The sequence below is a fragment of the Aotus nancymaae genome, unplaced genomic scaffold (genome assembly GCF_030222135.1).
Source record: "Aotus nancymaae isolate 86718 unplaced genomic scaffold, 86718_ANA_hifiasm-v0.15.2.pri h1tg000041l, whole genome shotgun sequence".
Classification (NCBI taxonomy): domain Eukaryota; kingdom Metazoa; phylum Chordata; class Mammalia; order Primates; family Aotidae; genus Aotus; species Aotus nancymaae.
In genome coordinates this window covers 42,124,571-42,142,350 of record NW_026988455.1, presented here as the reverse complement: position 1 = coordinate 42,142,350, position 17,780 = coordinate 42,124,571, and the positions used below count along the sequence as shown (strand labels likewise).

At 38.8% G+C, this 17,780-nt stretch overlaps 1 protein-coding gene across 18 annotated transcripts in view; it reads right to left on the bottom strand.

The window, feature by feature from the left end:
• TRPM3 (transient receptor potential cation channel subfamily M member 3) overlaps positions 1-17,780 on the bottom strand; it is a 605,449-nt gene that overhangs the window by 331,733 nt on the left and 255,936 nt on the right. For 13 of the 18 annotated variants that reach the window (XM_064361657.1, XM_064361664.1, XM_064361658.1 and 10 more), the window contains exons 2-3: positions 5,824-5,903; positions 3,873-4,077 (exon numbers count right to left, since the gene is read on the bottom strand). In XM_064361657.1, coding sequence (XP_064217727.1) covers positions 3,873-4,077; positions 5,824-5,903 — 285 coding nt within the window. Of the gene's footprint in view, positions 1-3,872; positions 4,078-5,823; positions 5,904-10,452; positions 10,574-17,780 lie in introns of those variants that run through there. The other 5 variants (XM_064361660.1, XM_064361669.1, XM_064361661.1 and 2 more) reach the window with 1 other exon arrangement.

The window sequence follows — 17,780 nt, the reverse complement described above, 5'->3', positions numbered from 1 at the left end:
GCAGAAGTTCACCTGCCTAGAATACCAACCGTGGCCCAGTGTGGAGGTGGCAATCCCATGGCAGGGGTCACCCATCCACTGAGAGTTGGGGCTGCCAGACATTGGAAGGAAGGACTGATTTCTCTGTCTCTGCCAGGACCCTACATTTTCATTTTGTACTGGGTTCCCTAAAGAATATAGTTGACTTTGCTTAACCTGACCACCAACAGACAGCTCTGAGTTCCACAGAGCAAGGTAGGGCCTCAGGAGGGCTGTCAAGTCCAGTGTCCACATAATGTCCCCTCTGCGAAGCACAGAGTGGAAGATCTATCTGTTTCTTAGAGTTTTTCCCTTCCACTGTGAAATATTATAATAGACATATAGCATATATTTGCTCTGTGATATGGGAGCAATCGCTTAATTATTCTGGGCCTCGGTGGCTTACTCTGTCATGTAGGAATAACAATACTACCGTTATAAACATAAAACGAGGTAACGTAGGTAAGCACTTGGCACAGTGCCAGGGATGTAGTAGCTGTTCTGTACAGTTTCGTTGCTGTTATTATTGTGATTATCATTATTTGCTATAGATTCTGAAAGCAATTGTGCAAGTATTTTAATACTATGAAGGATACACATTTTAACAAACTCACTTGGAGTTCCAGTCTCCAGAGTTGTTAGGCTCTGTCAAATGTACTACAAATTTCCAAGAGGAGAAAAAGAAAAAAACTCAAAAAAGGAAAGTCGTATAATGAGAGGGATCTTGGTTTTGTCCACCATAACAGCATACCCAAGGCCCACAGCAGCTGTTCAGTGGTTGATGGGTAACAATGTCTCACTTACTGTTTTGCTGGAGTGAGTAGATATAGGAGGTTGACTGAAAGTGGAAGTCAAGGTGTGTAATATGGTGATCCACAGACCACAGATCTTTGTCGGTGATGGGCTGGTGCCCTGGTCCCACCCTCCTCTCAGTGACTGTCACCAATGCCATTCACTAGAACAGAGCTGATAGCTGACTTAAGCAGCCTAGCACCCCTATGGAAATATTCTAACACATCTTTGGACTCCCAGGAAGTAAAGGAAGCTGTTTCACTACTCTCTGTTATTTTTATAAGTAGTTATTACTTTCATAAACATCTTGAGCACTAGCTATATACCAGCTACTTTTCATTTTCTCTAATCTTCATAAACATCAAATCAGGCAACTATGCCTGCTTTATAGATAAGAAAACTTGAGGCTCAGCTAAGTTAAATGGTTTTATCAAGACTTTCTGGTTAAACAGTGAGAGAGTGAAGGCTGAAATCCAGTTCTGTCTGACTTCAAGGTCATGGATCTTAATCAATCACAAAGCCTCTCTTTCAGGTACAGTAAGTTAACCCTTTATAGGAATAATACTGACAGCAAACACGTGTTCAGCTTTAACGCCAGACAGTATTCTAAGTGCTTAACATGGATTGACTCATTTAATCCTGGAGATAGCCATATAAAAGAGGAATTACTACCCTCATTTTACAAGTGAGGAAACTGAGGCAGTAGGAAGCTAAGGAAACTGAGTCCCATAGCCTGTTAGTGACAGTCAGGCTGTAAATAAAATGTAGTGTGGCTTCAGATGCTGTGGTCAACCAGCAGGCTAAGGGGTGAGAGCTTCTGGAATAATTTAAAAATATTAACTGAAAAAGTATAATTTGGCTTTCTAAAATAATATACAACACATGTGCATCCAAATGAATGTCTTTCAAAATATTTTGTCAAAATGTTTTTGCAATTTCTTTTAGAGACTGAAGCAAATAATAGTGATGATAGTACTAATAATATAAATAGCAGCTAGATTAATTTTACATTTATTATGTGCCCAGCATTATGCCAAATGCTTTACATAAGTCATCTCATTTAATGCTTATGACAGTAATACCAACCATTTATACAACAGAATAAAATTACTGAGGCTCAGAAAATTTATTTTCTCCATGTCATAGCATTATATAATGGTTCTGGGTTAAATTTGTATTATCTAAATCCACAATCTACATTCTTCACTTCTAAACTCCTAATACTTAACTACTAACACTCCATTTTAAAAAGATATTTTTTAATAGTGGAAAACTTCATCTTCATAGAATAGACTGGACTTGTGAAAACCAGTAGAAGTTACTTGTGACTAAGCTCTGGGTTTTATGAACTTCAGTTACTTCTGATTCATTTTCCATTAAAACTATCATTTGATGAAAACACAGACTGCTTTTCTCTTGTGATCTATAAACTGTCTGAAATCAGTCCCCAGAAGACAGATGAATTCACATTTGGACAATGGCAGCATCATGGTCATCAGATATCTCCTAAGGTGACAACTTTGAGGGATGCTCTTACTTACAGGCATATTCATGCTCCATATCTGAGACTAACTCTTAGCTGTGGAAACGATGACCAGAGGCATATCATATGTCTACTGGGCTAATGGCCTGAGGCTTGCAGGCACTATTCAAGCATCCTGTGAAGGCACTGGGTGTACCGCTCTACAGTGATTATTGCCCAGAAAGCCACATCCTCACTGACAGCACTTTTCTTACAGGGAGAACTGGCATGACTTTTAACACATGGTTTCAGAGAATCTGCATCGTATAAGGGTCAATCCCGTACTGTGAACGGTGACTGTACTGAATTGGGGACACTTAATAATCTTGTGTGGGCAAATGTATCTCTTAAGGGAGTGAGGAAGTTGACAGATTTCCATTTCCTTGAGCTCTGTATAGGCCAAGACTACTTAACTCATTCATTGTTTTCCCAAGCCTTGCTGGAGGTTGCAAATAGTATCATTTTCTTTCTAAAATATAGTTCAGAACTGGTTTTAATTTAATATATAACTCAGAATTATATTTTATAGAAAAGAAGTGAAAATAGCTCGGTCAGCCATTCTTGGTAAAGAAATTACTGCAGTGGAGGGGGTGAGGGGTGGGGAAAGGGGAAGAGGTGAGAGACAGGGAAGGGAGAGGTGAGAAAAGAGAAGAAAGAGGTGGATTCATTGCACATTTTTAGACTGCTGTTTATGTGAGGTGACTCCCTTGTGTTTGTAGCATGCTTCTTTAAGCAAAATTTTTTCTCTAGACTCAAAAAACTCTTTGAAATGCCTAAGAAGAGCCATCTCCTGCTCTACCCTCAGCTAATTTTCTTTCTCTCTTTTAACAGTTGGAAGCAAGCTTGTTGGACAATAGCATCTAGAATTTTCATAACTCATGCTAGACAAATTCCGTCAGCTAACTAGGAAGTGGTCCATGATGAAAGGTGAAATTCAAAAATAAGGACTCTTAGAAGTAACATTTGCATAGTTCCTAAAGTCTCCCCAACTCAAAAAAAATGCTTTTTATGTGGAATCTTCTATTGAGAATATTATCGAGCACAGCTGCTTGGAGAAAAAGCACTTAATTTGGATAGCAAGAACAAGGAAAGAAATATGTGGAATTAATCCTTTCTATTTTGAATTAAGAGAAATGCTGGTTACCAACAGAACAAAATAGAAGTCTAAAGGGGAAAGGAGTTAGAAAAATATGTCTTAATGGATAAGACCCAGAAAATAATATAATAAACAATGAATAACTATTGAAAGCTATTTTAAAATAATTAATAATATGAGTCACTGTGTCTGTAATTATTTAAAAGTCATGAATTATTTAAAAGTCACTAATTACTTTAAAAATTCCAGGAGGAAAATTTTCCCCATTTTATAGAGGAAGAGCTGAGACACACAGGGTCAGGGGACTCAGAGCAGGTCACCTCATCAGACAGTGGCAGTGTTGAGATTAGGCCCAAAGACTAAATTTCAGGCTCTTAACCACCCCTTTGCAGGACTTGAGACTTGGCATAGCATTTGGGAGCAACTGAATGGCTGTCTGATTACCATGGCTTTGTTGGAATGGCCGCCTCCTTGGAACTCAATGGTCCCAAAAGCATCGGTAGGGCTGAGTTGAGTGTGTTTGCTGATGGACCACTTTTCGGACTGGATGTCATTTCGGGAGAGGCGACTTTCGTTTTTCTCATTCTGAAGCACAGAGATACTGGGGGTGAGGCCGACATGCTGGCCTATCAGACGCCCACAGCAACACCTATAACAGAAGAGGTTAAAGTGAACCCCCGGTATTAGTTACTATTGTAATACACACTTCAGGCAACATGCTGGAGAAATCTATAGTTTGTACCAATACCTGTCAGTCAGTTCTCAGGTAGAATTCTACTATGTGGCTACTATATCAGGCATTGGTAAATGTAGGCTTTCCATGATATACATCTCTTTTCTTTTCTCCCCTCTCCCCATTTTCCTTTAGCTGTGTAAGCTGTAACATGCCTCCTGGCCTTCTCCATCCACCTCTTTTGTACCTGGCGTTTTGTTCAGGATTGGACCCTGCAAACAAAAGTTCTCTGGACTTTTCTACTTCTCACTCAGCCCATCTATCAAATCTATCGAAGCACGAAGGTCTCTGAAGAGCTTTGAGGGGGAGAAGTTTAACATGCACATTTAAATGAGGAATCTCACTTATACGTGAGTCACAACTGAACTTGTCTCTTCCCAGTTGACATTTGCTGTCAAATATTCAATTCTGAGAACAAAAATCTGCAGGCTTAAGTGTTCTTGACAAAATAATGAAAAAAAATTCATGATATATTTGAAAACTTAAACTTTGCTCTATCATGAAAATGTTCTTCACACATTACTATTACTACCTTTATGACTATTAGTAGTAATAGTTAAAATATATAGCTGGCATTTATTAAAAACTAACAATTTAGCACCCATTGTGTAGATGAAATACTGTAGTTTTGAAGGTTAGGTAATTTGTGCAAGGTTACACAGACAGTCTCTAAGACTCTGTAGCCTATATATGTGTGTGTGTGTGTGTGTGTATATATATGTTATATATATATGTATGTATATATATGTATGTGTATATATATGTGTGTGTGTGTATATATATATATATTTTTTTTAGACAGATTCTCGCTCTGTTGCCAGGTACCAGGCTGGAGTGCAGTGGTGCGATCTCGGCTCACTGCAACCTCCACTTTCTGGGTTCAAGCAATTCTCCTGCCCCAGCCTCCCAAGTAGCTGGGACCACAGGTGTGCACCACCACGCCCAGCTAATTTTTGTATTTTTTAGTAGAGATGGGGTTGGTTTCACCACGGTCTCAATCTCTTGACCTTGTGATCCGCCCACCTCGGCCTCCCAAAGTGCTGGTACAGGCTTGAGCCACCGCGCCCGGCCCTGTAGTCTATATTTTAAACCGATTTGTTTAACTGCCCATTCATAAAGGCATTTCAGACGTATATATATTTGCTACTTTATCCCAAATGCTTCTTATCTTACATATTGTTGATGTTATCTTACATATTGTGGATCCTCAGGAAGGTAAGTAGGGTACTAACAATGTGTGTAAATGGGAATCTGAAAGTCTACAGTCTAGTTAGAAATCTGCTAGGAGATTTTTTATTTAAAAGTTTCCTTTTTTCCTATTGCAGAACATGTTGGTACAAACTAAGCATTTGGAGGAAGTACTTAAAGGGAATAACCAATAATCACAAGAAAAAAACACAACCCACTGTTATATAAGGTGATTAATTCCTTCCGCAATGGTATATATGTTTTTCTTTATAGGCACTTAGATTAAGAATTAATTGTAGCATGACATATTATATAGAATGTATAAATAAGATTGCTTCAAAGATGCCCAGAAACAATAAAAAAAAGGTATTTGATTTGACAATGTTTCCCCTGCAACAGGTCTTGATTACTCTTGTGGGTTTTTTGGATAATTACTGCTTCATGTTCTCAACACATTACAGACAGCAAGATTACCTATGGGGGTCTTTGGTGCTGGGTATGATGTGGACACATTCTCTTTTATAAAACGCTCTTTCTATCCAGGATTTCTGAGCCTGAAAAAGAAAACAAAAAAAGAGGAAAGGTGAGCATACCGTGAAATATTTTTAACTAGAAAGCAAAATTTCATAATCATATAATAGACTAGTATATCACGAATTGAAATTGTGGTTATTTCACACATAAACACTGCAAACGACAAAATCAATTACTCCCTGTACCTGCTGATTAGGTTATTTAACATCACAATATTGGAATTAAAGAAACTGGCCATAATAAAAAAAGTTATTGATGGAATCATATACAAATTCAAAAAAGAAAGACAATGCTATTTGCAGAGAAAATAAATTTGGAGGGATAGAACAGTATGTTTGAAACCTTATAGAAAACAAGTATTCAGTAGTGGGAAGAAATACATCTAAATAAGTATAAGGTTTTCACGACTGACCCTTCCATTAGATTTTCTTTGTAAAAGGAAAGAAAAATGGCAAGAGAATTATGTAACTCAAAAGGCCTAATGTATTACCATGCTTTTTTCTAATTAGCAGTGCTAAGTATAGAGGGGGAAAAGAAGAAATAAAAGCACAAGGAAGAAAGATGTTTTTATCATAGTCCAGAATTTTTTTTATCAGAGTCCAATGGCTTTGGAAAGAAGATGGCACATTTATTTTTGCACCCCACAAGCCCTTCAGCACAGCATATTCAGCTTCTTAGAATGGGCACTGTTGGGTCCGTCCACCCAGAAGTCCTGCCACTGAGATTGGGTTCCCACATGGACAAATGACGTTCCGGAAAACTGTACAATCTCTGTTCCAAAGCCGTTGTCCATCCTGCATCCCTTTATGGTTATCTTTACCAGTATTTGAAATAGTAGAGGAGTCTCGCATGAAATTCACTAAGCTGCTCAGAAGCTTCCTTCTCTAAGCGTTTAAGATGGAAGTTGCTAGAGCAACCTGTAATGTTATTTCTACATGGCGTCATCTTCTTTCTAAGGCAGCATCAGTACTAAATTAATACTCTTATATACAGGGCTAAAGCACAACTGAGCTGTTGACTTAACCTGTTTTGATGACTGGTGATAACTGTTATAAGCCCCCATGTGTTGGCCATAATTAATCTTGACTCTGCCAATGACTCAAATGTCTATAAGCTGTGCTAAATTCTGGTTGGTCCTCAGTACTTCAGTCTCGCACCTCCCTCCTCTCTCACAAGGGAGGTCTAGGCAAGAACGTGGCACCGAAGGCAGTAATTGCCTAATATTCATGACAATGCATATTTCACAAGGAGCAACATGAGCCATGACTGAGGGGCACAAAGGAATTGCATCCTGTTTTGGTAATGGTCAATATCGGGTGGCATAATTTCTGGGTATTCACGCATTGTCCACATGAGAAAAAGCACCCACCCTACCTCAGAGACCCTCAGGTCCAGGTGGGCCTCTGCATTCTCATACCACAAAGGTAATATTTGCAGTTTTGTCTTTCAGCTAAACACGAAAAGTTCCCAATGTCTATTCTCAAATATTTTTCTTTTCGAACAGGTAGAAAAGGCTAGTGGCTACATCTTCGCAACAAAAATGAGCTTAGCAGCATAGACAGCCAGTCTTTCTCTTTGTAAAAAGCCCGTTAGCTAAACTATTCACAGGCCATGATTTTTCTCTAGACACTGAATACTTTCATTGATAATATCTCTTGGCAGAAAGATGGTAAAATGTTCTTTACTGGACATTCGAAACCAACTTTTCCTACACTTTACAGAGCAGAAAAAGGAGAAATTACTTTCCTTCTCTTTTTGTGTTCAACTTTGGCCAGCATTCAGAAGGCTCTTTTGTGGGAGAGCATCTGGGAATTTTAGAGAGTGATGACTTATACTCCCTGACAGAAAGTGGGACAAGCTTTATCGTTGGTAGAGCATAAGGTTTGCATTCTGAAAAAGGTGGTGTGAGTGGGACTCTGTGGCCTGGAGAAAGTTACGTGATTTCTTTGATCCTCAGTTTTCCTCATCTATAAAATGGACACAATAGCAATACCTGAAACACAGCATGGTTATCATGATTTTGGGGGTACCATGCTTTGCTCCAAGAAGAAAGACCTGTCCGGGGTTGATTCTGGTACTAAAAGTTCAGATGAAGCCTCATATGAGGGGACTATGAAATTGCTGTTAGAGACCCGACCTAAATTGATCTTCCTTTGAGTTGGGGATGATAGGAGCCCACAAGCCCTGGCTGGCGACTAACAAGATATGTAGGAAGCTTATTTTACATTTTGGAACCTCTTCTCTATCGTGGATTTTCCAGGTACTTGGAAGAGTTGTTGGGATAATCAAATCAGATGATTCAGACACAGCACCTGGCACGGGTAGTAGGAGTGCAATGGGTAGTAACAACGGCTAACATTCAGTGAGGGTGCATCATGCGCCTGGTCTTGTGCCAGAGATATTAATACATTGTCTCCCTGGATCCCAGAAAGACTCTGTGAGCAAAGCACCACTTTTACATCCATTTTACCAATAAAGAACTGAGGCAGAGAGGTGCAGCAAATAAGTTCTAAGGCCAGGGCTTGAACTTGAACAGTCTGGCTCAAGAGTTCACACTCTTACCCGCTCTGCTAAACTGCCCTTAAAACATTAGATGTTACTGATATGAAATACCCTTGTTACGGACATTGCTATCTGAGCATGCCCAGGAGTACATGCCCAGGCATTTGGACAGAGACGGACTCCCAACTAGTTCATTCTGCATCTTTCACCTTCTCATTCCCCTCTTCCAGTCCCCACGTGTGCAGGAATGAATACTCTTGCTATGTCTTCTTTCTTTCTCCTTGGGGTAAAGGATGAAGGTGGGACATTAGGAAGACACCAGAATACGAGAAATGGCTATACAACAAAGAAATGTAAGCACAAGACTTCTCACTTAAGAATATGGGCTACATTGAAAAATGGATTAGCCTTTTCAATGACATCTTCCCTATTTTTCTTGCTCATGGATCCCATTGTTAACTTGGAAGGCACTGGAAGGTTTAATCAGATGATGGGTGGTAAGAATTCTCACACGTGGATTGCCAGCTAGTTAACATTTCAGGAAAAAAGTAATTTGATTTGTGTGTAGTTTTGCTACTTAATTACCTTCTCAAAGGTGAAATGCCACATCACTGTTAGCAAAAAGACTGAGAACCCATTTCTATTTCCTATTATTAGCAGATTAATCATTTCCCTTGAAAAGGCACAGAAAATTGGGAAGGAAACAAAGAGAAACAAAACATTAAGAAATCTTCCCATCATTCATAATTAAATCGGATTTTTTTCTTTGAGTAGAAAAGTAAAATACACAATCGAAAGAATGCAGGTATAATACATGAATTAGGAGTTCTATAAAATATCATGTATAATTACTATGAGCTTTGCTTTAGCATGCTTTTATTCACGTCTTTAGTGTGAACATCATATATTAGATTTTTACATTTATTTTCTTGGAGAGAGCATTCTGATGTTTAACCATGGTTCAACTTGTCTCCTAAACAAATTCCTTTTCTCTGTTGGAAGGCTTTGAACTACTCAACGTGAAGGTTTGTATTTTGATTCAGCATCCAACTCAGTTAGCGCAGAATAGTTATCCCCATTGTTAGAAACCATGAAATAGTTTTGATGTACCATGTTTCTAGCTGACCCTTTAATTCTCTTTTAATACAAAACTTAAACAGACATCATGTCTTAAAATCTTTTCTTTTAAAATATACTTTGGAAGTCTCATGTACACTTAGAAAAGATGGTTTCTATTGACCCTCAGAAAACCTTTCTGTACATTCTCTTCTAAAGGTAGAATGGTCACATAACCACGACTGAGTTTGTGAAGGACTGGCTATTTTCTTTCTTGTCTTTCTGCATTACCAGTCATGTGTGATGTGTAATAACGAAAGTGTTTTTCAAAGGCTAAAAATTAAAAGACATCATATTCAAAACAGACATGATGACACTCACATTGAACAAAGTATAATGATTACCCTCAAAGAATAAAGCAACTGCTAATTTTGAAAGTTAAATACACAGTCAACAAAGCATCAAAATAATGGAAACAAAAGTCTGTAAATATTGCTTAAAAAAAATAAGTCCTTTCATCTAAGCAGGAGTCAATGTTTTTCACAGTCTTTACTACAAATGTTAGTCCCCAAACTACTCTGAATCTTCTTACTATCGAATCAAGTTCTCCAGGCAGGAAGATTTACAAGCACATACACACAGGGTATATTAAATCCATTTCCAAAAAGCCTTGAAAAGTGCTGTTGCAATCTCCTCTTCAGCAGGGCAATGTAACAGAAGGACAGCCACTCAGACCAGTAATGACAAGATTAGGAAAAAGAGTCCACTAACTTTATAGGAAGAAATCATAAGAAAAGTTTTACAAAGCTTCCCATTGTCACCCTCTCGTTTCAAATGTATATCCTGTCTTCATCAGCACAAATATCCCCAACCCAAAGGTACAAAATGCATATGTTCATTTTGCCCTTTCCCTTCACACCTCCCTGGGTGTTGATCTTTGGTCTTCCTCTAGGTCCCCAAATCCAACATTGAGAAGTGGAGCAAGAGAAAAGTTAGCTGAAATCATTTTACCTGAGCACTGGCTCTGGGTGCTGGCAAAAGCAGTCCCCGGAGCAGCTCCTGTTGCTTTCATTTTGCTGCAGCTAGGGCTGGTCATTCCGTTAATAATGCTCTTATGACCGCCCACTGGAAAAAAAGTCACTTGTTCGGCTCTTCCCCCAAGAGACGTTTCAAGTAAGCAATGAACTTGGGCAGATTAGCCCCTTGGAATGTGCTGCTTCGGGATTAGCCTCACTAAGAGTCCCATGGACATTCCCTCCCAGCCCTAAAACACTGCTTGATTTGAACATCTAATCTGACGCCAGAAGAAAAACAAATCCCCGGAGAGATCGGATTTAACTGGCACAGGTCCTAACAGGCTCCCCCCTCCCTTTTTCATTTTCCATTTTCAGAGAGAAAGCTTATGAAAGTGTGATAAGGTGTTCTGAGTTCTGAAAGTTCAACTTTGGAAAGCAAATCCTTCTAAAGAAACAGTGTATGAATGGTCTGAGTGGTTTGAGCACACAAGCGGCATTGTTCCACCATCCCCAAAGAATGGAATGATAGCATTTCTTTAAAGAGAAACTGCTAAAATCTCTGAGTGTTTCAATAGAATATTTTGGTTCCTGAATGTGAGCCTAAGAAGAATGAAGTTGAAGTTTTCCGGGGACCTTCAGCAACTTTTAAAATGTCAATAATAAAACTTGTCTGATCATACTTCTCATCCTGCTGTCCCTCTAGCAACTGCAAGTGTATGTTTAGAAACACCTACAGTCCTGCTCCCTAGAGGTGAGCTGTGACCATGGTGGCGTATGAATGCAGATCAAAAGTTGTGATGCCGTGATGTGTTTATTTGGGGTGGCCCCACAAAGAGATTCCAGCTGGTGTTCAGTCACATAGAAAGGGCTCTTTCAAATATCATCCAAGAGTGAATAATTCAGATAATAGTATTCTTGACTAGATAAGTGAACAAGTTGGGGGAGAAAAGAGCTTAAATTTCAAGAAGGCAAAACTACTTTTTAAAAAGTGAATACATGAGCACTTCATCTCCAAAGGGCCTTTCTCTTCCCAAACACAGAGATAAGTGCTAAGAGATGGCATTCTTCCCTTTTCTTATGGATGGTAAATCTGTGAGGGCAGTGAGGCTTTGGTTTTCATTTTTCTGTAATCCTCTGTCACCTAGTTCGTGTCATGTGGACACTCAATAAGCATAATACCAGGAACTGAATGACTTATTTCAAACTTAAATCCTGAGCCATCTTTTTGGCCCTCTGCTCTTTCCAGGGTTGATCTTCTTCAAACTCCCATATTTTCTGATCTGTCACTTGCAAGGTTTCCTCAAAGAAAATAAACAATAAACTACCTAGTGACTTTCAGCTGAGGAAACATTACAATAAGCAAGAACCAAGTGAAACATCAGACTGAGCTTTAGCATTGAACACATGATGGAGGAAGTTCCTTTGCCCGTCTTCGGGAGTTGGCTACAGAATAACACGTGATAACAGTCTTAATGACATAGACACCCTTCTTTCTCTGCAGCTGTAATACTCCTAAGCACTTATTCCAAAGGAATCATCAGAGATGTGAGCACATAGAGATGTTCACTACAGTGTTATTTATAATACAGAAAAAGTAGAAACAAATGAAGTCAATCAATAGGAGATGAATTAAAAGGTGTTTCATGCCATTTGGTGATCATAATCAGGTTTCAGAAGACTGCTTAATTACCTAAAGAAATAAGCAGTTTCATGGTTTTATGTGAAAAAAGCAGGCCATAAAATAGTAAGGGCAGAAAATTTATAAATTTTAAATAGATACAGAGGTGATAGGTTGGAAACATTTCTAAGGTGGTAACTGTAGCTAATTTTTATTTCATTCCTTTTGCTTTTCCATGTTTTCCAAAGTTTTCTCCTGTAACCGTATATAGTCAGAAAATTATATTTTCTATAGTCAGAAACTATATTTTTTTCAATTCTCAAGCTTGACCATATGATAATAGGAGGTTATTGGGGATGAGTATCTCAGGAAGAGATGAAGGAAGGAGAATTCAGTAAAAAGACAGAGGGATCAGTGGGTAAGATTTGGACAAGAAAGTTCTATAATGTGGAGGGTAAGTTTTCTGGAGAAAGAAGAGGAGAAGAAGAGGGAAGTGGGTAAATGAGAAGGAGGGAGCTGGGCAGGTGGGCAGGCAGACAACTGAAAGATACACCAAGCTAGTAGGCTATAGTGTGTCTGTGAGGTTAAATAAATTGATTGTAGACCATCTTCCCAATGGAAGAAATATTTTAACAATTCAGCTTTCTCAACTTCCTTCTTCACTAGCTACTACTCCAACCCTTCATCTGAATCACTTTAAACACTGAGTTACATATATATGGAGTCTTTAAATATCGCCTGTGTATTTTTTTACCCTATTCTCTCCAGTCTTGCTTGTTTTTGTGTTTATTTTCCCTTAATAAAGATAAATAATTATTCAATAGAGAACAAAATAAGAGGAGCCTTCCATGAACTTTATACCAAAGACAAAAATATTGCTGCCAGAACCCTGGGCATTTTGCGTAAGTGAAAAAGGAAGTCCCAGGTGAGCTCAGCAATTTTTTCTGTGAGGTTGTAGATTATCTTCAGGACCCTTTGATTTAAGAAGGTAATTAGCTCCAAAGAGACTTGTAGCTCTGGGCCACACTGTTCATATAGATCTTTATAAAATCTTGTACATCACTTGACAAGGCAACTCCCGACAGGGTATATTATCAACTTGCTTCAGATGTATTTTAGAGTGAATATAATTTGAATAGTAAAAAGAGAAAACCACAGGGGCAATGCTTACTGTGCTTCCTCTTCACTCCTTTCTTTATGTAATGGCAGATACCTTATTCTTCCCATTCATTGTTAAAGAAAAATCACACCTGAAGAGAAAATACTAAAATGTTTGTACTGGTACATAACTCCGTTTTTAAAAAGTGAAACCAGATTTTCTACCAGATTTGACATTTTCCATGCCAAAATCTAGTTAGATTTTGGCATGGAAAACGCATATTTCATTATTATAAAGATGTCCAAAGCATTATTTTTCCAGGATGTTCATATTTGACAACCGCATCAACTAAAAAGCATGATATAAAGTAGTGGTCAACAAACGTTTTCTGGTTTTCTGCAAAGGGCCAGATGGTACATATTTAAGGCTCTTTGAGGGCGATACAGTCTCTACAGTAATACTCAACTCTTGTTGTAGCATAAGAACTCCCAAAGGCTGGGCGCAGTGGCTCACACTTGTAATCCCAGCACTTTGGGAGGTTGAGGTGGGCGGATCACCTTAGGTCAGGAGTTCAAGACCAGCCTGACCAACATGGGGAAACCCTGTCTCTAATAAAAATACAAAATCAGCTGGGTGTGGTGGCGGAGGTTGCAGTGAGCTGAGAAAGCATCATTGCCCTCCAGCCTGGGCAACAAGAGCGAAACTCTGTCTAAAAAAAGAAAAAAACCCTCCAGTAAACAAATAAGCAAATGACCATGGTTTTGTTCCAATAAAACAGGTAGTAGGCTGGAATTGGTCCTGGTCAACACTTGGTATAGAAAAAAGGGTTGTGAATGGTGATGTGTCAAGAAGAAAGAGGTACTCATGGACTTAAAAAAAAAAACAGGCTTTCATGGCACCATTACTAGCTTGCCTTTGCTCTTTCTCAAGCATGTCAGGAAAGGTCTCCTTGAGGGAACTTTCCTCCTGTCATTCCTGTACCTGGACAGAACCATGCTCAGATATGCCACAATTCACCTTCTCAACACATCTGGACTGCTCAGAGGTCCTTCTTGACCATCCTATCTAAAAGCATGCGGTGGTGTCATTATTTACTCCTTTGCTTCCCTCTATTTTCCTCTCGTCCCTCACATTACCTGCCATTACGCTGTGTCTTCGTTTTTTGTCTGTTTCCCCACTAGAATGTAAGTTCCTGAGGGCAGTGATTTTGTAACTGATGACTAGATAAGTGAACAAATTGGGTGGAAAAAAAGCTCAATGATGTTGAGCTGATGTTGCTCCAGCTTATGTGACCCCAGCACCTAGAACTGTGGCACATGGTTAGCGCATAGAGGACACAGGCAAATCATCTGATTTCCTTGCACATTAATTCTTCATTAGAAAATGATGGCATTACGTGGCCCAGTGTTTTCTAAAGAAGGATTTTAGACCCGATGGCACCACCCTAAAAATGCCCAGGTGGGCATTTTTTTTTTTGGTAGTTGGGTTTACATTAATATATAATATACTAGGAATGGCTAAACCTGCATATTTAACAAATACTGTTGCTCGACGGTATACTTTTTTCTTCTTGGAGTTGTGAAACAAATGAGTCCATCAAAAATATTTAATAAATGAGAGTAAAAATGATTTGTGGATAAGAGAAAATCATGATGGTAAAAGTGACTAAAGTTTGAGAAACACAGCGCCAAGCCCTCTTAAATGTCCCTCAAGCTCCTTGCTTTTATTCTAATGCTTGGAAATACATGTATTGTGTTCTCTAACATTTAGGGATGCCATTGATCTATAAACAATGGCAGAGGACCAGGACAAAGCCCGCTGCCTCCAAAGAACACTGCCGTCAGTGTGTTCCTTCTGAAACAATCAATGGTGCCATCCCATGATCAATGCCCTTCAGTGGCTCCCCATCCCCAGCATAGTCAGGTCAGCATCTAAAGTCTGGCTCTGGCTCTGGAAGTATTTTTCTTCAAATTTGTTCATTTCTGTACAAATCTTTGCACTCTTTATACTCCAGCAAACCAAATTATTGATAATTCCCCTCATGAACCATGCCGTTCTAGGCTTCTCAAACTTTAAATATGTTGTCCCTTCATTGAAATGCTGGGTTCTTCCTTCTGTACTTGACCAATGCCTCTGCATTCTTTAAAACTCTCCATGAGGCCGGGCGCGGTGGCTCATGCCTGTAATCCCAGCACTTTGGGAGGCCGAGGCGGGTGGATCACGAGGTCAAGAGATCGAGACCATCCTGGTCAACATGGTGAAACCCCATCTCTACTAAAAATACAAAAAATTAGCTGGGCATGGTGGCGCGTGCCTGTAATCCCAGCTACTCAGGAGGCTGAGGCAGGAGAATTGCCTGAACCCAGGAGGCGGAGGTTGCGGTGAGCCGAGATCACGCCATTGCACTCCAGCCTGGGTAATAGGAGCGAAACTCCGTCTCAAAAAAAAAAACAAAAAACTCTGCATGAAACATTGTGTTCCTCGATAGGCTTAGCTGGCCACTGCTAGAGTGAATCGCCATGACCATGGTTCCTCTTCCCTATTTTGGTCACACTTCCATTAGGGGAAGAGTCATACAATACAATACTTATTTTCATTCCAATATGTAAAATCATCTGGTGCCAGTTTCCACTGCAAATATACAGAATTCTAGGTCTAATATGGCATAACCAGAGTATTATAACTTTACCTGGAATGCTTCCCTTCTTCCTTGTGCTGTTTTTAACGTTGTTTCTAGGGGAATACCAATTTCTCATCCCTATAATTCACCTGAGGGGAATAATCTCTTTGTGGGTGAAGTTACTTGTCCTAAAATTCACTTTATAGCCTCTAAACTGAAATCATATACACCTTAACATAAAGTCAGGTTAGATTATGTTTTTATCATCTGATTGGGAAAAGATTCAATAAACTATGATTACAATGACAAATTAAACTCATCTTTTGTTAATAGGTCATGCTGTGTAAATCATACTTAAATATATTCAAAATGTTTATGTAGCATGTCATTCTATATAGGCATTTTTATAAATAATTTTAAAATATACTTCTGTTTCTTTGGAAATTTGTTTCTTCATTATGAGGTGGTTAATCATTGCTTGGCAATAATACATCATATTTATAAATTGTTCTGCAGTTCCCAAAATGCTATGGCATATAGAATTTCATGAAATCTTAATAACATTGTATGGCAGATATTATAAAATTCCAGGATACAAATAAAAAACTGGGGTTAGCACTTTGGGAGGCCGAGGTGGGCGGATCACGAGGTCAGGCTATTGAGACCATCCTGGTCAACACGGTGAAACCCCATCTCTACTAAAAATACAAAAAAATAAGCTGGGTGTGGTGGTGTGCACCTGTAGTCTCAGCTACTCGGGAGGCTGAGGCAGGAGAATCGTGTGAATCCAGGAGGCAGAGGTTGCAGTGAGCCGAGATCACGCCACTGCACTCCAGCCTGGCAACAGAGCAAAACTCCGTCTAAAAAAACAAACAAACAAACAAACAACCAAAAAAACCCTGGGTTTGGAGCTTATAGAGGTTAAGCATCATGCCAAAATTCTATGTCAGCCATAGGCTTAGCTTGATATAAAGCCCTCAGACATTTAGTAAAGAGTCCCAAATCCCTTATACTCTGGGAGTGATTTTAGGGATGGTGAATGATGTTTTTCTTTTTTGTGGTAGAATAAGTACATTTTAATCATTCTGATCTTAACAAAAATATATACACTTCATCAACCTTAAAAGACAATGATGAAAAACTGAAATGAGGATGTAGGCACCTATTTTAAAAGTATCCTATTTATGGTCAAGGATTAACCATGTGTTTCAATACAGTAGCGGTTTCCACACAATGTCTTAAAAACCTAAAAGCCATAAAGATACACTTAGAGGCTTTACTGCTTTTGTCAGCCAAAAATCCTAACTACAGTAGTGCCAGCTCTATAAAACTAGTGTACATCTTTTAAAAAGTAGGATAACTTTTAACTGAAGACGGAGGAAAGGCAAGGCAAGTTTATGAACAAAACATACTGAGATTGACGTTTGATATCCTCCTCAAGGGCCTGAAACTTTAAAACAACAGATCTAGATCAGTTATTAGAAAACAATCTAACCGCGATAATAATGTTAGTGCATAGGGTGAATGGGAAGGTTTTCTATATTCAAGGAGGCTATGCTGGTGGGAGCTGTGCAGAGTTGCAGCAACATAATGTCATGATCTAAGTCCTTAATTCTGTTTAGCTTTCACAAATCATTCCTGAAACCTTCTGATTTTGTTAGAAGTCAAAGAAATGTGCTGAGTCACAAAATTGGAACATTTTATGTTAGGTAGAAATGTGGAATTTATGTGACAAATAATATCATAGATTCACAAGCTGATTTTAATTTTGTTTATCTCTTTGGCTCTGGAAGGATGAAGAGGCAGACCAGAGGTGAGAATGAAAAAATAGTTGCAAAGTTGCAAGAGCATTTGCAGTAGAGTTGTCATGTAAGAATTAACTACTAAAAAAAAAAAAAATCAGTTTCTCTCTCTCTCTCTTTCTCTATATGTATGTATACGTAAATATTATATACACACACCATTTTTATTTTTGTCATTTTTATT